The sequence below is a fragment of the Cydia splendana genome, chromosome 3 (genome assembly GCF_910591565.1).
Source record: "Cydia splendana chromosome 3, ilCydSple1.2, whole genome shotgun sequence".
Lineage (NCBI taxonomy): Eukaryota > Metazoa > Arthropoda > Insecta > Lepidoptera > Tortricidae > Cydia > Cydia splendana.
In genome coordinates this window covers 222,239-241,260 of record NC_085962.1, presented here as the reverse complement: position 1 = coordinate 241,260, position 19,022 = coordinate 222,239, and the positions used below count along the sequence as shown (strand labels likewise).

At 40.4% G+C, this 19,022-nt stretch overlaps 1 protein-coding gene across 1 annotated transcript; it reads left to right on the top strand.

Annotated features, from left to right (window-relative positions):
- Positions 1–6,779: 6,779 nt before the first annotated feature.
- LOC134806342 (cytochrome P450 4C1-like) lies at positions 6,780–13,166 on the top strand. Its single transcript, XM_063779550.1, has 11 exons — positions 6,780–7,042; positions 7,615–7,721; positions 8,344–8,434; positions 8,825–9,010; positions 9,445–9,514; positions 9,638–9,831; positions 10,059–10,168; positions 11,505–11,638; positions 11,942–12,042; positions 12,346–12,528; positions 12,993–13,166. Exons 1-11 carry the CDS (start codon positions 6,889–6,891, stop codon positions 13,142–13,144), a joined length of 1,482 nt encoding a protein of 493 aa, XP_063635620.1. The 5' UTR covers positions 6,780–6,888; the 3' UTR covers positions 13,145–13,166.
- The last annotated feature ends 5,856 nt before the right edge of the window (positions 13,167–19,022 follow it).

Below are 19,022 nucleotides of genomic sequence, written 5' to 3'. Positions count from 1 at the left end.
TGAACAACTCTTACCTATAACATAACCCTTATTTTATTGTATTTTTACACGCAATTTTGTGGTAAGTAGGTAGGTAATTAATTATACGAGCCTTTTTCATAATATTAGGCCACATTTTACAAGCAATTAGTAAAACGTGACACAACAATTATTCTATCAAACTGTACAATTATTGTCTCCTGGGCAACGGACAGAATAATTAAATCAATTTTTTTTGATCCCTGTACTTATGCCAAAAAAGAAGTGGAGTCGATCCAGCATACAAAATGGCGGCGATAAACGGACCACGTTTGAGCAGAGTATAGGAGGTTAGGCGACACGACTGCCATGTACACGGAGATAAACGGATCACGTTTGAGCAGAGTATAGGAGGTTAGGCGACACGACTGCCATGTACACGGAGATAAACGGACCACGTTTGAGCAGAGTATAGGAGGTTAGGCGACACGAGTGCCATGTACACGGAGATAAACGGATCACGTATGAGCAGAGTATAGGAGGTTAGGCGACACGACTGCCATGTACACGGAGATAAACGGACCACGTTTGAGCAGAGTATAGGAGGTTAGGCAACACGACTGCCATGTACACGGAGATCTTATTGGCCAATTTCAAGTCGTGTGGGCATCAAGATCGCACTTGGAACCTCCAATCGTGCTCCCCAGGTAGCCGAACTTGTCAACCTGCTTCAGCTGGTCCTCACCGAGTATAACGACCAGTGTTTGTTGACTGAGGACGTCCAGCGACATCACTTCAGTCTTCTTGACACTGATCTTGAGCCCAAATCTGCGACAGGACTCGTCGAAGCTGGGCATGAGCTGGTGCATGCCTTCCGGGGACTCAGTCACGAAGCACAAGTCGTCTGCATACATGATCATGATGATGCGTATGAGACTTTTGTGCGTGCTTTGAATCTGGCCAGGTTAAAAATGTTGCCGTCAGTGCGATAGCGAACGCGAACACCTTCGGAGCATGTCGATAAGACTTCTCGGGCTACGACTGAAAAATACAACGCGAACAGAGTGGGTGCTAGGACGCAACCTTGGTTCACCCCCACGTAACGGGGAATAAGTCCGATTGTTCATCGTCGATATCCACGCAGCACTCCATGTCGTCATGCAGGAGTCTAACTAGTCTTACAAACTTCTCCGTACATCCAATTAAGCTTGCTCAGAACTACCCAGAGAGCTTCACGAGGCACGCTGTCAAATGCTTTCTCAAGGTCAATAAAACAGTGGAACAGTTGTCGACCCTGCTTTCTGCTTTTCTCTTGTAGTTGACGCACTGAGGCTTCACATGTGCCTCGGTCTGGCCGGAAGCCAAACTAGGTCTCTGGGAGCAGCTTTTCGGGTACATCCATAAGGCCGTTTAGTAAAACTCTGGCAAAGACTATCCCGGGGACCGATAACAGCGAAATACAGAAAGAATTGCAGATTTTTTTATGATATTGGAGGCAAACGAGCAGACGAATAGCCTGATGGAAAGCTATTATTATCGTTTTCGATGGACACCTGCAACACCTGAGGGGTTGTAAGTGCGTTGTTGGTATTTAGGATGGAAATACGCTCTTTTCTTGAAGGTTTGAAGGTCGTATTTGTCCGGAAATACAGCAGGTGACAGTTCGTTCCACAGTTTAAGGCCTGCGCAAACCCGCGGAGCGCAGCGCAGATCACTTTAAACTTATCAATGTATTTTCTGCCCTATTTCAATTACCTTCAGGTATAAATTTAAATGCTTTGAGACCGACCTCGGAGCATCACGGAGGATTGTTATCCGCGGCATCGAGGAGCACGTTAGAGGATACCGCGGTAGTACAGTCATTATATCCAAAAAACCGACCCTACCCGTGAATAATTAGTTCTTGTTTTTTTTTTCGTAGGTCCCTCGGGGGGGTCACTGGGAGTGTAAATTCAAAAAGTAGACTGAATCAGGCTCCTGCGTATATTCGGAAAATGGATTTTTTCCAAAAAAAACGGTTTTTCTTGAATAACTCGGCCATTTTTGATTTTACAGTAAAACCGTGAGGACAAAAATTTTAGGAAATTTGATTCTCTACAAGTTAGTCCAGTCATTATATCCAAAAAACCGACCCTACCCGTGAATAATCAGTTCTTGGATTTTTTTTTCGTACGTCCCTCGGGGGGGGTTACTGGGAGTGTAAATTCAAAAAGTAGACTTCTAGGATCGATAATTTGGAAATTTGAAAAAAGTGACAAATTCAAAATATTTTCAACATCTCGTTTATTTTCAACTTTACGACATAAATGAAGAGGACTAAACCTGTAGATAATCAAATTCTGAACAATTTTGGATCCCACATTTTTTCCCCCAAAATCGATATTTTAGAAATTAAACCTAAAAAACGCGACAAATTCAAAATATTATCATTATCTCCTGTTCCACGCTTTACGGCATAAATGAAGGGAAACAAACTTGTAGAGAATCAAATTTTCTACAATTTTTTTTGCTTACGGTTTTACTGTAAAATCAAAAATGGCCGAGTTATTCAAGAAAAACCATTTTTCGAATATACACAGGAGCCTGATTCAGTCTACTTTTTGAATTTACACTCCCAGTGACCCCCCCCCCCCCCCCCCCCGCCCCTCCGAGGGACGTACAGGGTCGATTTTTTAGATATAATGACTGGACTAACTTGTAGAGAATCAAATTTCCTACAATTTTTGTCCTCACGGTTTTACTGTAAAATCAAAAACGGCCGAGTTATTCAAGAAAAACCGTTTTTAAAAAAAAAAATAACATTTTTCGAATATACGCAGGAGCCTGATTCAGTCTACTTTTTGAATTTACACTCCCAGTGACCCTCCCGCGGGACCTACGAAAAAAAATCCAAGAACTAATTATTCACGGGTCAAAATCTATAATGACTGTACTACGGCGGTAGGCGGCGGCATCCCGCGGTATGTGCCGAGGCCTCCCGAGTGCGCCGGGGTAGCGGGGCTGCGGGAGGGGAAGTCTTGGCGCGACTCGGTGGACGACGGGGGAGAACTCGTGCATACTAGTCACTAATCCATTTTGATAGAGTACACGCGGCGGTAGGCGGCGGCATGCCGCGGCATCTCCCGGCATGCGCCGAAGTGCTCCCTGGTGCGTTGGCCGCCAGCGCCGGGCTGGCGGGCGCTCGCGGTATCGCGGGGATTTTACCTCGCCGGTGTACGCTGCGCGGCGTAAATCCTCCTGGGAGTCCTGGGTGATCTGCGCTGCGCTCCGCCGGTTTGCGCTGGCCTTTAGCCGTGCGAGGCAGGAAATTTCTGGAGAAACGCATAGTTGAAGAAATTTATCGTAAATAAGTCGTTAAATCAATTAAAAGTCAATTAACAACCAAAACTCATTTTATTACAAGTAATAGGTAATTTGCTGGTGGCAGCTAGGTTTGATTTTTTACAATATTTTATTGTTTTATATAGTTTAAATGTAGGTATTCCTTTTATTTTACTATTATACAAATATTGTAAAACTCTTAACCTATGATGAAATATAAATACCTTATTAATAATAATAATGATCTCAGGAACTATTTCCTTAACAACGAGTGTGGGATGCATCGTGATGTGGTGGCAGTAGATAGGAACCTCACGCCGCTTTCCTTGGCAAACGAGAACTGGCGCAAACCTGTGGTACTAAGTACTGCGGATCGCAAGGCGGCATGGGAGAGTAAGGTGCTACACGGGCGGTTCTACAAGGCCCTCACGGGACCCGATGTGGACCTGCTCGCGTCGGTGAACTGGTTACGATTCGGGGACCTCTTCGGAGAAACCGAGGGTTTTGCCTGTGCAATTGCGGACGAAGTGATGATGACGAACAACTATCGGAAATATATCCTGAAGGACGGTACGGTCGACATCTGTCGGGCATGCCGCCGTCCCGGAGAGTCACTCAGGCATATCATTTCCGGTTGCTCTCATCTTGCTAACGGCGAGTACTTGCACAGACATAATCTCGTAGCCAGGATTATTCACCAGCAACTTGCTCTTCTATATGACCTTGTGGACCGCGAAGTACCGTACTACAAGTACTTACCTGCGCCTGTTCTCGAGAATGGTCGTGCCACGCTCTATTGGGATCGATCTATCATCACTGACAGGACTATTGTAGCCAATAAGCCTGATATTGTGATAATAGATCGATCGCAACGTCGGGCCGTGCTCGTTGACATCACCATCCCCCATGATGAGAATCTCGTGAAGGCCGAGAAGGACAAGTCCAGTAAGTACCTAGACTTGGCTCACGAGATAACCGCCATGTGGGATGTTGATTCGACGATCATTGTCCCGATAGTCGTTTCAGTAAACGGTCTAATAGCGAAGAGTCTCGACCAACACCTTGAGAGACTCTCGCTAGGTGGTTGGATCAAGGGTCAGATGCAGAAGGCGGTGATCTTGGACACGGCGCGGATAGTCCGCCGGTTCCTCTCTCTGCAGCCCTGACCACCGGTAGCTTGGGCCTTGCCCCGCTGCTGGCGGCACCCTAGGTTAGGTTTTTTATAATGTGTTTATATTATTTTTTATTGTTTTGTAAGTGTTTTTATATTTTACTTTTATATTCATATTATAAAATAACCTAACTTAAGATGAGAAATAAATAAAGAGAATAATGATGTTACCCAATTCAAACGACATAATTACCATTAATTGCCATTAATTAATATGGATCAACAGTAGTATTAACACGATAAAATTAATTACTTAATAAAATATCAAACGTATTTTTAATATGACCAAAACATCAAGGAAATAGCTTTGCGCTACACATATAATTAAATTGCCAAACTTGTTCCTCTAGGTCATTCGGATCAAATAATAAAAACAACAGATGAATTGGACCGCCTTATGTAACAAGCTCGGAGGAGGTAACAAGCGATCAAGCGACACTGAGTTAAAACTGAGTTGCAATTAGTTGTTGTACGTTTATCTTTTATGTTGAGAGGATATAGGTATAAGAGAATTTTAGGTAACAAAAATATAAGGACAATTGCAGCTTAGGCGAAAAATCCTGCGTAAAAATTCACACACGAAGGTGTTCGGCATTTAAATCAAAAAAGAAAAACACAATGACATTGTCCGTCACACGTGACGTCACGCAAGCGCTTTGCGCCGCCTAAACGAAACAGCAGGCTCAGGCATACATTTTCGCCGCGCGGTAGAAAGAGAGGGTTACGTCTTACGTCTTACGCTGTCTCAAGTTTAACATTTTTTCCCCACCTCAAAAAGTGCACAGAGTCGCTAAAGAAGTTTTCACTTCAAAAAATCTTCTCTCAAAATCTATAGAGGAAAATGTCGAGAACGATTGTACGCAAAAATGACCTCTAATGTATCCTCTTAAGTGAACAATTTTACTTTAAGAGCATTTTCCGATCCGATATCAGATGATATATGCATCTGCAATATTGGGCGGGCGCGCCCCCTTCAGCGGTCTTCAACGCACACAAATAAAAGTTATCGGTTCGATAGCTAATTTCCGACATGTTTTTATGCAAAACAGTGTGGGCATCTGGCCGTCTCGCATGAGTTGCGTTCTCGCACGCGAGTCCATACTTGAAGTCGCGCAGGATGTATGGAGTCGCGCGCGAGAACGCAACTCATGCTAACAGGTCTGGTATCTGCGGTGGTTAAGACCTACATGGCTATCATTCCAGCCCTAGACTTTTCTATGTAGATAGCTGCATTTTTTTTTTCGTTTTTGGCGCTTAGTTCTATATTGCATAACACAGTCCAATTAAAACAGGCATTAAATCGACAATGTAAAAATCAAGGAAACTTTATCAGTGAGCTCATTCCACTTCCACACTCTACCGTGTACGTACCTACAATACCATAGAGACTGAGATTACGTGAACCTTATTCGCAATATCATAAGGTCCGCGTAATGTCACGTAAGTCCATTGTTAAACAATTGCTTACAACAACTATGGTCCAAAATCATCTTGAATATCTTTTTATTTAAATTGCGCAGTTCTGAGGCAAAATATTATATATGTTTAGAAAAATAGCTCGGACAAAACAAAAGATAAACTTGGTTTTAATACTTACGTAGGGTATATAATATACGTGTAGCTGCCCTTTACATTGGGGCTTGTTTAATGTTTACACATTAATAAGTGTTTCTTTGTGAGTTGATACATTTGCTACTTACTAAACAAACACTAGTCTGGGTGTCTGGCGAACTACGAGCTGGCGCATTTTTTGCACAAAAACTCAGCCTCACTATGCAGAGGGATAACACGGCCAGTGTCCTGGGAACAATGCCTCAGGCTAATTTAGGTTTAGACTTAAGGGGCCCACTGATTAACAGTCCGCCGGACGGTATCGGCCTATCAGTTGTTCGGAACTGTCAAAATTTTGTTCTAACTGACAGGCCGATACCGTCCGGCGGACTGTTAATCAGTGGGCCCCTTTATGAAAATTTCCTAATTGTGCAATAATGTATGTATTTAATAAATTATAACTAAATAGTTGCATTTGTAACACTAATTAATCAATGTGTAAACATGGCCCAATGGAAGGGAGTCACACTAAGAGAGACCCCAAACTAGCGTCTCCCGAGCGTCGGCGTCTAGTCAACTCCATGGCTGATGCTGCTCGAAGCAACGTTGGTGCAACTGCGCAGCGACGCTATTTCCCACAGCGCTGACTAGACACCGGCGCTCAAAAGACGCTAGTATGGGGTGGCCCTTACTCCGCAGCTACACTTACGTATATTGACCTTAGCTGTGGACCATAGTTGTAGTAGGTATTGGACTATAATTGGGTGGTTTTACGCTACTCTTATAATCTCGGTAATTTGACCAACAGTGATCCTTATTACAACGACATGGAGTCTATCAACGGTCAACAGTGTTACTAAAGAAATATTCAGATTCAGTGCTAGACAATGCTATTGTTAATTCTACTGGGTGTATTAGTGACATATGTGTTGGTGACATGGTTGAATGTGCTTCGAGAGAAGAGAAAGAGTAAGCTGGAGGGGCCGGCCCTCATGCCTGTTGTGGGCTATGGACATCGGCTTGTCAATTTGGATTCCGCAGGTAAGATCTGCTTTCCTATTTGAAGAGTCTACGCAAAAAACATAAACTTTTTTTTTTATTTGTAATCTTTGCTCAAAAGAATTAAATACTCCTATAAACTATTTTCTCAATAGCGACATTAAAGATTGACCATAAAAATTGGGATAAAATGACGTATTTAAATTATTAACTTTATTTTTAATTATTAACACGAAACAAAAATAATAATAAAATATGTATACCTAATGTACAAAATGGCATTCTTTATCAGTAGGTATACCATTGGGCCAACTTATCGTTTTTCGCCGGAACTTTTTATTTTGTTTATGTTTATACGCAAATTATTAAAGAAAGAGTGGTCTTCTACCAATAATTGCTTCCTACCACTGCTGTCCAAATAATTATGATTCATTTCTAACCGACTTTCAAAAAGGAATGACTGTTTAGTAATTATGTAGTAATCAGTTGCATTTTGTATAAAGTGTATGTTTTCTATGGCTTATAACATAACAACAAATCCTCCTACTTATTTTCAACAGCCTTATTCTTCTGTATAATAATATCAGATGATATACTTGCCTAAAACATTACAGGTCTAATCAGAGTGTTCGCAGAATTTGCGAAAGCTTACAATGATGCAGCCTTCTGCCAGATCCTGGATGAGAGATACGTCATCTTCTCACACCCTAAATATGTCGAGGTACCTAATACCTATTATATATATATCACTACACCTTATAAAACAAAGTCCCCCGCCGCGTCTGTCTGTATGTGTGTTTGTTCGCGATAAACTCAAAAACTACTGAACGGATTTTCACGCGGTTTTCACCTATCAATAGAGTGATTCTTGAGGAAGGTTAAGGTGTATAATTTGTTAACCCGTGCGAAGTCGGGGCGGGTCGCTAGTGTATTTATAAACAAATGATACGACAAAAGTTATACACATCCCAAAGTCGATGTGACGTACTCGTATTTTATTCATACGCAATAGATACAGTAAGTAAGTGTTATTTGTTATCTTATTAAAATATCTACAGGGCAAAGGGCAGGCTCTAAAAATATAAAAAATATGAATGCATGCATGTACCTACGTTATTTATTTATTTTGATGTTTGACCCGTTTACATCGAAAGGAGTAATGAGTTTTCTATCCAAGTTTGTGGCCAATTTTGCCCCGCGTTCCGGGTGCATTTGTCAAACCGTCAAGTACCAAGGCAAGACACGTGTGACTCAGATTTATCTTGCCTTGACACTGAGCTATATTTGTAATAAATATATTATCATAATTTAATTGGAATTTATTTCTACATTTAATTTTTCAGCACATCATATCCAGTACGGAGACCATCACAAAAGGCCAATCGTATAAATTCCTTCATCCCTGGTTGGGTCAGGGCCTGCTCACGGCAACTGGTGAGTCATACACGATTGTCACGCTGACACGAGACAGCGCTGTGCACGTATATAGCGATGTCTCGCTCGCACATTGGAGCAGCGCGGCATGAGGATCCCGCATCCAATATTGAGATCGGGGGGCATTCTTAAGGGGTATTCCACAAAAGGTCTACTTTGTCGGGGATGTAACGCGTGTAGCAGCTACCTTATTAATGCCCCTCTGAACTGATTATATATTTACCGCTGAGTTTAAAGCTGAGTTTTTAAATGTTATCATACCAAATACCAGCTTTATCAGAAGCGTAAAAAATAGCGTCACGTACCTACCCAACACTTTTCTGTAATGTCCCTCAAACTGAACTTATGGAATCCTTTGCGGAAACATGATTATTGAGTTCATGGTTTCAGGGCACCGATGGAAGTCCCACCGCAAGTTCCTGACGCCAGCCTTCCACTTCAACATCCTGGCCAGCTTCCTGCCTGTCTTCGTCAAGACGTCCAAGGTTCTGATGGACAAGCTGCAGCAGCGAGCTGATGGGACACCGTTTGATTTGTTCCCGATCATAGCGTTAGCTGCCTTGGATAATGTCACAGGTGAAGATACCTTTATGATCATCAAGACCAAGTTACTGTTCAATCATATTATCCTAGTCGTTAGTGAAGGATCAGGGCCTTAGGGGCCCACGAAGCAGGAGTTCCCAGATTCAAAATCTAAAGACATTTCTTTGCTTTTAAAACGTTTGCGTTCTCAAGAAAACTTTGGAATGAAACCCAAGTAAACCTGTAAGTACTTTCCTATATAGTTCAACCCAGTTCCAAGCCTTGTGAAGACTTGAGCACGATCAGAGTTGTTTGATACCTTGCATTCCAGCAACATACTAAGATAAGGCCGTTTCGTGGCACTTTAATATTTCTGGTTTTTTCTTGCGTTTATGAATTTTATGGCATTATATGTAAATTGCCTCATTTTGTGCTTACGAATACAAATATTTCTATATCCATTTCTACTCCAAAATTTCACATTTCAGAATCTATCATGGGAGTCTCCTTCAACGCTCTAAAGGATAGTGAGTCGAAATATGTCAAGGCTATCGAAACGTAAGTTCTTTTCAATCTATAGCGTCTGTACAGTATCAATATTATGTCGGTAGGTATAGGTATATGTTCACCAGTAGATGTATGAGATACTGATATCACTAATAGTATTCTTACTTTTTTCAGGTTAAGCGAGATAGTCTCCCTGCGCATGCGTCACGTGCTGCTCGGGAACGACTTCCTCTTCAACTTGTCTCCATACAAGAAGACTCAGAATGAAGCCCTGGAGATCTTACACGGACGCACGAGGAAAGTCATTGAGACCAGGAGAAAGCAGCTAGAGAACGAGAAAGTGACGATAGAGAATAATGAAGACATTGGTAATTCTAAAGGCTTACCAATAAAATGCAAAATAAGGTTCTAGCCATCATATATCGATACCAAAAGCTCGACTCGTCCCAAGGAGAGCTGAATATTTGAAGATGACAACTTTTAAGTCATTACCACCAAATATTGCTAGAAACCATATATTATAAACAAACAAGACCTTCTATTAAAAACGAGCTACATACACATGCATGTGTAAAATATCGCATGTGTTTCGCAGGTTTGAAGAACAAACATGCCTTTTTGGACCTGCTGCTGCTGGCGGAAGTAGATGGCAAGCCAATCAGCGACGAGAGCGTCCGGGAGGAGGTCGACACCTTCATGTTCGAGGCAAGTGCACTTATTTTAAACCTGTGTAAGGTCACAGGGCGCTACAATTTACACGGGAAATTAACTATGTACAGTCACGGAATTTGAAGGTCTGTCACTTTTCGATTCTATGTAATGTTAATGCCATTCATGGTTCAAAAGTAACGAACCGTCAGATTCCGTGACTGTACTTAAGGAATAATTATTTACTGACACATACATTGTACTAAACACCGGGTCCAGCGTGTTTGTTAAATCAGCAGCGACTCCTAAATAATTGTCAAGGCACAATTTTAGTTTTCAACGGGGAAGCGTATATATCTAGACACCTCACCCGCTTAGATGCTTCGACCTACTGATGTATCTGTCGCAGTCGGATCGTATAATCCGCCGTATTACATTACGGCTAGCCGTTTTCAAAAACAGGGGCGTTTTGAAATGCGGCGGTTTAACGATTAGCCGGATTGAATGCGGCTGAATGAGAATCCGCCGGAATGTATTCGCCGCCATACGTTCTTCAACACGGCTAGCCGTAATGTAATACAGCGAGTCATTAGCCGCCGCTTTGACAGTTTTTAGTTCCCATTTTAACACCCGTGGCGCTGCCTGACAAACGCTGGGGTGTCCATCAAATCTGGAGTTCGTCGGACTGTTTCTTTTCAAAAAACATTTCTTTCGCAACTTAACTAGACGGAGCCCCGCTTCGCGGGGCTCCTATTTCTGAGCGGTTTGCCCTTCGGGCATCTGAAGCTACCTAACGAACCTAACCTACCTACCTATTAATTTAGTGAGACGTCCGTGAAAACATTACACTTTGGGGAAAAAAGCGTAGGTAGGTAAGTAGGTTAGGTTCGTTAGGTAGCTTCAGATGCCCGAAGGGCAAACCGCCCAGAAATAGGAGCCCCGCTTGCGGGGCTCCGTCTATTTAAGTTGCGAAGGAAATGTTTTGGAAAATAAACACATGTAGTGCGGTGGGACCATGGTAAAAATAAATTAAATTGCAAACATTGTCAAACTCCGGTTACGTAGGCGACCGAAAGAACTGGTCACTCTACAATCTAAAATAGTAGTACGATGCGGCTAAACGTTGGCCGCCTTATTGAAGAACGTATCGCAATGACAATCCGGCTAATCGTCGAACCGCCGCATTTCAAAACGCCCCTGTTTTTGATAACGGCTAGCCGTAATGTAATACGGCGGATTATACGATCTGACTACGACATATCCATAAACGTCAAATCTAACATGCGCGATGCTATGGAGAACCGCTTGTCTCTTTCCATCATTTAAAAATTTCTGGTTGTCAAAAAGAGACAAAATTTTACATAGACTCGTAATAATCTATATTTTGTTTTAGGGTCACGACACTACAGCCTCTGGTATCGTGTTTTCTTTGTACTGTCTCGCTAAAGATGAACAAGTGCAGAAGAAAGTGTTAGAGGAGCAAAAGTCTATCTTCGGTGATGATTTGACCAGAGAACCTACTTACACGTAAGGGTTATCTTCTGTAGTTTCTTCAATACCTTAGTCAAGAACATCTTTGGGTTCTTAACTTTAAGTGATAAGAAACCACTTGCCAGATTTTTGTCAATTTTACTGGCTGGTGGCCTAGTTCATGGACCCACTGTTTGGGAATTAATCTTTAGCTACTTTCAAGGATTGTCAGTGGCATGTGGACTTCACTTGAAGAAATTTAGTGGTTGGGCTCTCCTGCGAAGTTAGTATGGAGAGTCAATGAGAGGAGAGTTACAAAGATATCAACTTTGCAAGCTAACGTCTTTGATTTAATTCCAGAGACCTGCAACAGATGAAGTACTTAGAATGCGTTATCAAGGAGGCGCTACGACTGTACCCCTCTGTACCTTTCATACAAAGGTTAATCACACAAGACGTAGGTGAGTTTAAAAATTTTATAAAACATTCTCTGTATTTGCCTTTGTTTTGTTATGACCAAAGGCCAAGACACTGATTAGTTGTTTTTAGTGTTCCGTACAAAACTTTGTTCACGGAACACTTATGGGATCACTTCGGTCTTGCAAATTAATTAAATGCGTTTTTTTGCCACAAATCTCCAGTTACTCAATTTTTTTACCCTTTTAATTTTTAACTGAAATAACAGCGTTACAATCGAACCAGCGTCTTCTGCGTTAACTTTTTTTCTTCATGTAGTTAATAATCTTAACATCACGATATTTCAGATGTAATGGGATTCCACCTAAGCAAGGGCACTTCTGTGGTCCTGAACATCTTCCACCTGCAGCGCAACCCTGCCGTCTTCGAGGATCCCCTAGTCTTCAAACCTGATAGGTTCTTGGAGACGACCAAGCCTGGAAACGCTTACAATTGGATACCCTTCAGTGCTGGTCCGAGGAACTGCATAGGTACCTTATCTTCATCTAGAACCCAGGGTTTTCTTTATGCAACTTAATGCCAAGAAGTGGCGCACTGATTTTATGTTAGTGACTGCCCTCTGACCTTCTTATCTAGAGAGGAAACTACGTTTCTGAATGGAGGATTATTTTATTGGCAACGGCACCGACTGCCATCTGACTTTTAGTCTAACTTAGAGGGGAAACTAGGCCTTGTGTGCATAGATAGAAACCCTTAATAATATACGTTCACCAATGTATTATTTATTTATTTAAACTTTATTGCACAATAAATGAACATTAGTAGATGTAAGTAAACATTGCACGCCCATGTCGGGTAACTGTTGGGACAATGTTCTTGTGTAAATGTCATCTTCTGTACACAGTTTGTCAATAAAGATCTATTCTATTCTATTCAATACATGAAGAGTACAAATGGCGGATTTAATCTACTAGCACTACTTGTTTACTTTCAGGCCAAAAATTCGCGATGATGGAAATTAAAGTGACGTTAGCGGCAATCGTGCGACGGTTCCGGCTAGCGTCCGGACCGGATCCGGATCTGTGCGGCGCTCTCATACTTAAAGCTACGCAGGGCGTGAACATCCGGATTAAACAACGAGTCTAAATACAACCGGTTGATGGATCCAACTTCCGGAAGTCCAGAACCTATGTGGCTATGGTCCAGAACTATGATGGTGGCCCGCTGTAAGCTTTGCAGCGCATTCCACCCAGGTTAATCTCCGAATCTAAATGTAATAACATCCGGATCCAAGCTCACAGACGCACCTACTCACGTCCAGATCAAGCTTATACATACTTACCTACTTCCGGAATTTCGGATCCGACGCACTTGATGATCTCGGAGCAGGCACTGTTTTTGTAAAACTACCTGATTGTGATACTTGAAATGTGACCTAACGGTTACTATAATTTTAAATACAGACCTATAATAAAGTAGATATTTTTTTTGTTAAAGGTCATTTACATAGCAAAATGATAAAAAGCTTTTGCAAGCTCTTTGGCATGCAAAATAAAACCAGCAACTTGTAAATACGCGCCAACTTTCCTCAAATATGCTCCAACTTCCCTCAAAGCCAATGAGGTGACAAGTTTTATCCGAAGTGCTCCGCATTAGGTTTACTTCGTCTCGAGTTTTTCCTTCTTTAGAAACCGAAACTTGGCTAATGCCTGTTTTACATGTACAGTCCAGTAACTGTTCACAAACATCTTTACAAACCAACGTTTTCCATAAAAACACATGTACACGCCTTCAAGGCACTGATAAGGTCGTGTACCTACCTAAATATAAATAATAAATAATAAATAAATAAATATTATAGGACATTCTTACACAGATTGACTAAGTCCCACAGTAAGCTCAAGAAGACTTGTGTTGTGGGTACCCAGACAACGATATATATAATATATAAATACTTAAATACATAGAAAACAACCATGACTCAGGAACAAATATCTGTGTCATCACACAAATAAATGCCCTTACTGGGATTCGAACCCAGGACCATCGGCTTCACAGGCAGGGTCACTACCCACTAGGCCAGACCGGTCGTCAATATATTTTTGGAACGTTGACATTAGGTCGTAATGTAAGTAATTTCTTCTTCTTCTTCGTTACACACTTGACAAAATAGTCATGGCCATTATGTAGACTTTTGAGCGACTCGTTTAAGGACACGTCGCTATTCCTCCCGTAGAGCCAAATCATTTACCGACCCAGAAATGTACTGGAAATTGTCATTGTCCGCTGATTATGCTGACATAAGCGCCAGGTTTGTGTTTATACTGGTCAGCAGAATATTATCAGCGCGTGATGATGATGGTATAACTATTCAAGAGTTAGCGCACCGTAGATTAGGATTGTGATATAAGTACTAATATCAAGCGAGCATTATTAGGGCGAGCGAAGCGAGCCCTATCACTATTCGACGAACTATGCATTCTTGTGGTACACTTTACGGAAAAACTACTGCACTGTTAGGTTTGAAATTTAACATAGTCATTTAAATTCATATCTAGATGTGTTATCAAACATAAAAATATCATTTTATAAACATAAAAACCGGCCAAGTGCGAGTCGGACTCGCGTTCCAAGGGTTCCGCATATTACACAATTTTTAACAATCAGTGCCGGATTAAGATATGTTGATGCCCTAAGGATTTCTAGGTGCCCCCTCTCCCTCGGGTCATCAAGATTACATTGATTTTTTGGTAAATTGAGAGAAGTTCATTGCCGCGTTACAGCTGAGAATGGAAATCAGTCACATCATTTTATCACGAAAATTGACAGTGCCGCAGCAGTAATGTTGCAACAGAGTACCTAATGCTGTTGCAGTCGCCACCCGAATGTCACCTTTATCATAGCTTAGAAAGTAATAGAAACGCGAGCGAAGCTAGCGCGGAAATTTTTCGATATAAAAACGCAATATGATAGACAGTTGTAAATTTTTACTTTTAGTATAGAAATCAGTCACATCATTTTATCACGGAAGTTGACAGTACTGCAGCAGTAACGTTGCAACAGAGTAATGTTGCTGCAGTCGCCACCCGAATGTCACCTTTATCATACCTTATAAAGTTATTGAAAACGCGAGCGAAGCGAGCGCGAAAATTTTTCGATATACAAACGCAATTTTACTTTTAGTCCCAACCAGGCGCGAATCCAGGATTTCATACAGAGAAGGGATGGGACAGTTTTCTATCAGCCTAGCTTCGCATAGGGCTCGATATTTCTTAGGCTTCGATATTCGAGGTTGTTTTCATGCATAAAATATGCAAGAAAGCAGAGCTTGGAATTGAATTGGCGAAGTGTGAGAAAGGCAGTAGGCCTAGCTGCGAAAGAGGAAAGCTTGGATTTGGATCCACGCCCAAGTGTAATTAAGGCAGAAGGCCTCGCATAAGACCTAACGCCGAACCGCAAAAGAGTGGGTTGAAATCGAATCTATGCATGTAATCACGACTCTTCTACTGCTACCGATTGTTTCCCAAAGAATTACGCGCCATTATTTTTGCAAATTAGCTTTTGGACAGCTAAAAAAAATCGTGTGGTAAAAACGATGTGTCTGTCCCTAATTTTAAAATTTGTTCACCTTTTTCAACCTGGCATTTTGGTGCCCCTCCTGAACGTGGTGCCGTAAGCACGTGCTTGTTTTGCTTATTGGTTACAAAGTCTTTATTAATTCAACCATTAAAGTCGACGAGTACAAAAAACTTTAACCTAGCTCTCAATTTAACATTTTTTTTAAACATTATTTTTAATTTGACCTTACAATTACTCGTAAGTAGGTAAGACCGTTAAATATTTAAAATGATTATCTTATCAGAAAATTATCACCAATTACTCTAAGAAAACTACTACTCTAAGTAATCCGGCACTGTTAACAATGTATTTTTTATGTGAAACGTGAGTGAAATCTCTTTAAAAAATCCGTAGGGGTCGGATTAAAAACTGTAATTAAGTCCGACTCACGCTTGACTGTACATTTCTAATAGGTTTTCCTGTCATCTATAGGTATAGACCTATTTTATGTATTTTTTTCAAAATTTTAGACCTAGTAGTTTCGGAGATAAGGGGGGGGGAATGGTCATTTTTTGCCTATTTTCATGAATAACTTCTAAACTGTTGATTCGAAAATTATAAAAAAAAATTATTTGAAATCCTTACAATAAGCTCTTTCATTTGATATGTAACATGATATAGTTTGAAAGTTTTTTTTTTTTCATTTTTTCATTTACCCCCAAAAGTGGCCCCCATGTTTAAAATTCATTTGTTTACGTTACATGTCCGTATTCGGGTCACAAACTTACATATGTGTACCAAATTTCAACTTGATTGGTCCAGTAGTTCCGGAGAAAATCGGCTGTGACAGACGGACAGACAGACAGACAGACAGACAGACAGACGCACGAGTGATCCTATAAGGGTTCCGTTTTTTCCTTTTGAGGTACGGAACCCTAAAAATAAATAAAAGGGTGAATAATGTGTATTACTACTAACGCCATCTGTTGACCTAGTGTTGGTTATTTATTTTCCTAACAGATGGCGTTAGTAGTAACAAGGTTAAAGGTTGTTCCGTTAAAAATGCGCTGGGTTTTTGGCTCAGTATAATTGGGTAATTGACTACTAGTCAAATGAGTTACTTTTTTCGAACTGTCAAAACGATTTGCTACTAAGGAATTTACATGAAACACTAGCATGAGACGTCACAATCAAATTACCTACTCTTTATAGTTTTATACGGGATTTAAAATAGAAATGTGACTAAAAATAACTGCTATCTACGTTTATTAATCTTCTGGTGCTTTATTTCTTGCATGGTGTAAAATAATTTATTTTAAATACAGTCAAATACCCTATTAGTCTTCTATTAGTAATAATAATTAATTATGAGTGAATACGTGACTATTTTTAGGGTTCCGTACCTCAAAAGGAAAAAACGGAACCCTTATAGGATCACTCGTGTCGTGCGTCTGTCTGTCTGTCCGTCTGTCACAGCCTATTTTCTCGGAAACTACTGGACCAATTAAGTTGAAATTTGGTACACATATGTAAATTAGTGATCTAAAGATGGAAATGTTTTTTTTATAATTTTAAAATACATAGGTTCGAAGTTATTTAAGAAAACAGCCAAAAAATGACCATTCACCCCCTTTTATCTCCGAAACTACTGGGTCTAAAATATTGAAAAATACACAAAATAGTTCTTTACCTATAGATGACAGGAAAACCTATTAGAAATGTGCAGTCAAGCGTGAGTCGGACTTATGTACGGAACCCTAGAAACGCGAGTCAGACTCGCACTTGGCCGGTTTTTTTTTATTGAATCTATAATTGTTTTTACTACTACATATGTCGGTTAAAATCACACGTGACTGCTTTCGATATTGCGGCAATAATGCACAATGCAGTTGGCAGTAATATCGCAGTCGGCAGCAGTATTGCAGCGCGATATTATTACTTCCTTACTGTTTCAAATGCCAAAATCGATTACGCTGCCAGGGTTTTGACATTTGAGGCAATAATGTAGTCGGCAGAAATATTGCAGTCAGCAGCAGTACTGTAGCGCGCAAATGTCGAAATCGATATCGCTGCCAGGCTGCGATCATATATAACCATGGATACCGCCTTTAGGAACATTACCGTTCAAATTCTCGGGCCAAATTAGCACACATACACATTTACGCCTACATTCAAATAAGACGACGCGTTTACAGAGCCTGTAATCAAAGCTGGTAAACAAAATAAGAGTCATCTTTATTACACTAATGGTACATAGCTAAGTGTAGATGAAATGCATATAATGTCAATAACTACCAATCAGCGACATTAATCCGCTAATAACCTTCTTGCTGTACGTACTGGCCGCTGAGAGTTCGCGGTTCATATTTGATTAGAATATGACTTGGACAGGGATAGGTTTATGCCATACAGTGAAGAACGCAGATTAAAGAAGAAGAAGAATGCAGATTAAAAGATAACTAGTTAAAATGTTGTTATGACATGACATACTAACTCAACATAAGTAAATATATCATTGTTGTATAAATGTATTCCGCTATAATAAGTATTTTGTATATTTTATTATCAATCTGCATGGCAGTGCGAAGTCACGTTCAGGTATAGTCTGTCCGTTTTTCTAAGATCAAGTACGCCATAGTAAATGTATGGCGAACTTGATCTTAGAAATCGGACTGGCTAAGTGGCTATACAGTCTGCAAAATTTACATGGGTACACGAATCGGGTCAAAAATATTTGAAATACTTTCAGTTCAGAATATTTTATACGTATATAGCCGGGCAAGCAAGTTTGTCAGTAGAAAAAGGTGCAAAATTAAAATTTTGTATAGGACCACAGCCGTTCGCGCGCTTACATTTTCTAAATTTGCCGCTCTTATAATATTTTAAACTTTCGCGTTTTGAACACATATTAACTCACATTATACGAAACGAAACTGATTTACGTCGGTAAATCAAGGTAATTGAATATAATTCGCGTTAGACCCGTCTATAATGTGAGTTAATATGTTTGCCGCTCTTTTCTAATGACGGAAATGGCTTGAGAGAGAACCTACATATATGTGACAGTAGAGGGTGGATTCAAATGATCCACATTTTCAGATAATGTGTGTATTTTTTAAATTAATTCAGTGAAAGCATAATAGGAAAAATGTATCTACATATAGGAGACCGGGTATGATTATCTCACGGGTTATATCTCATGAATAGAACATATTCTAGATATCTTTGCCAGGCATCCACTCAATTTCATGTCTCTCTAATTGGACAGCTTTTTTCCATAGTTCTCTGCGAATAGCATCTTGTGGGAATCTGAATGGAAAGTAATGTAAAATGGCAATACCAAATTTGATTATTAATTTGAAATAACTAGGTAGTTTTTTTATAGCTCCATCTCATGAAATAAAAAAGGAAAATACAAATCTGTAAGAAGGAATTTATTACTACATTTATAATAATATAGAAAATA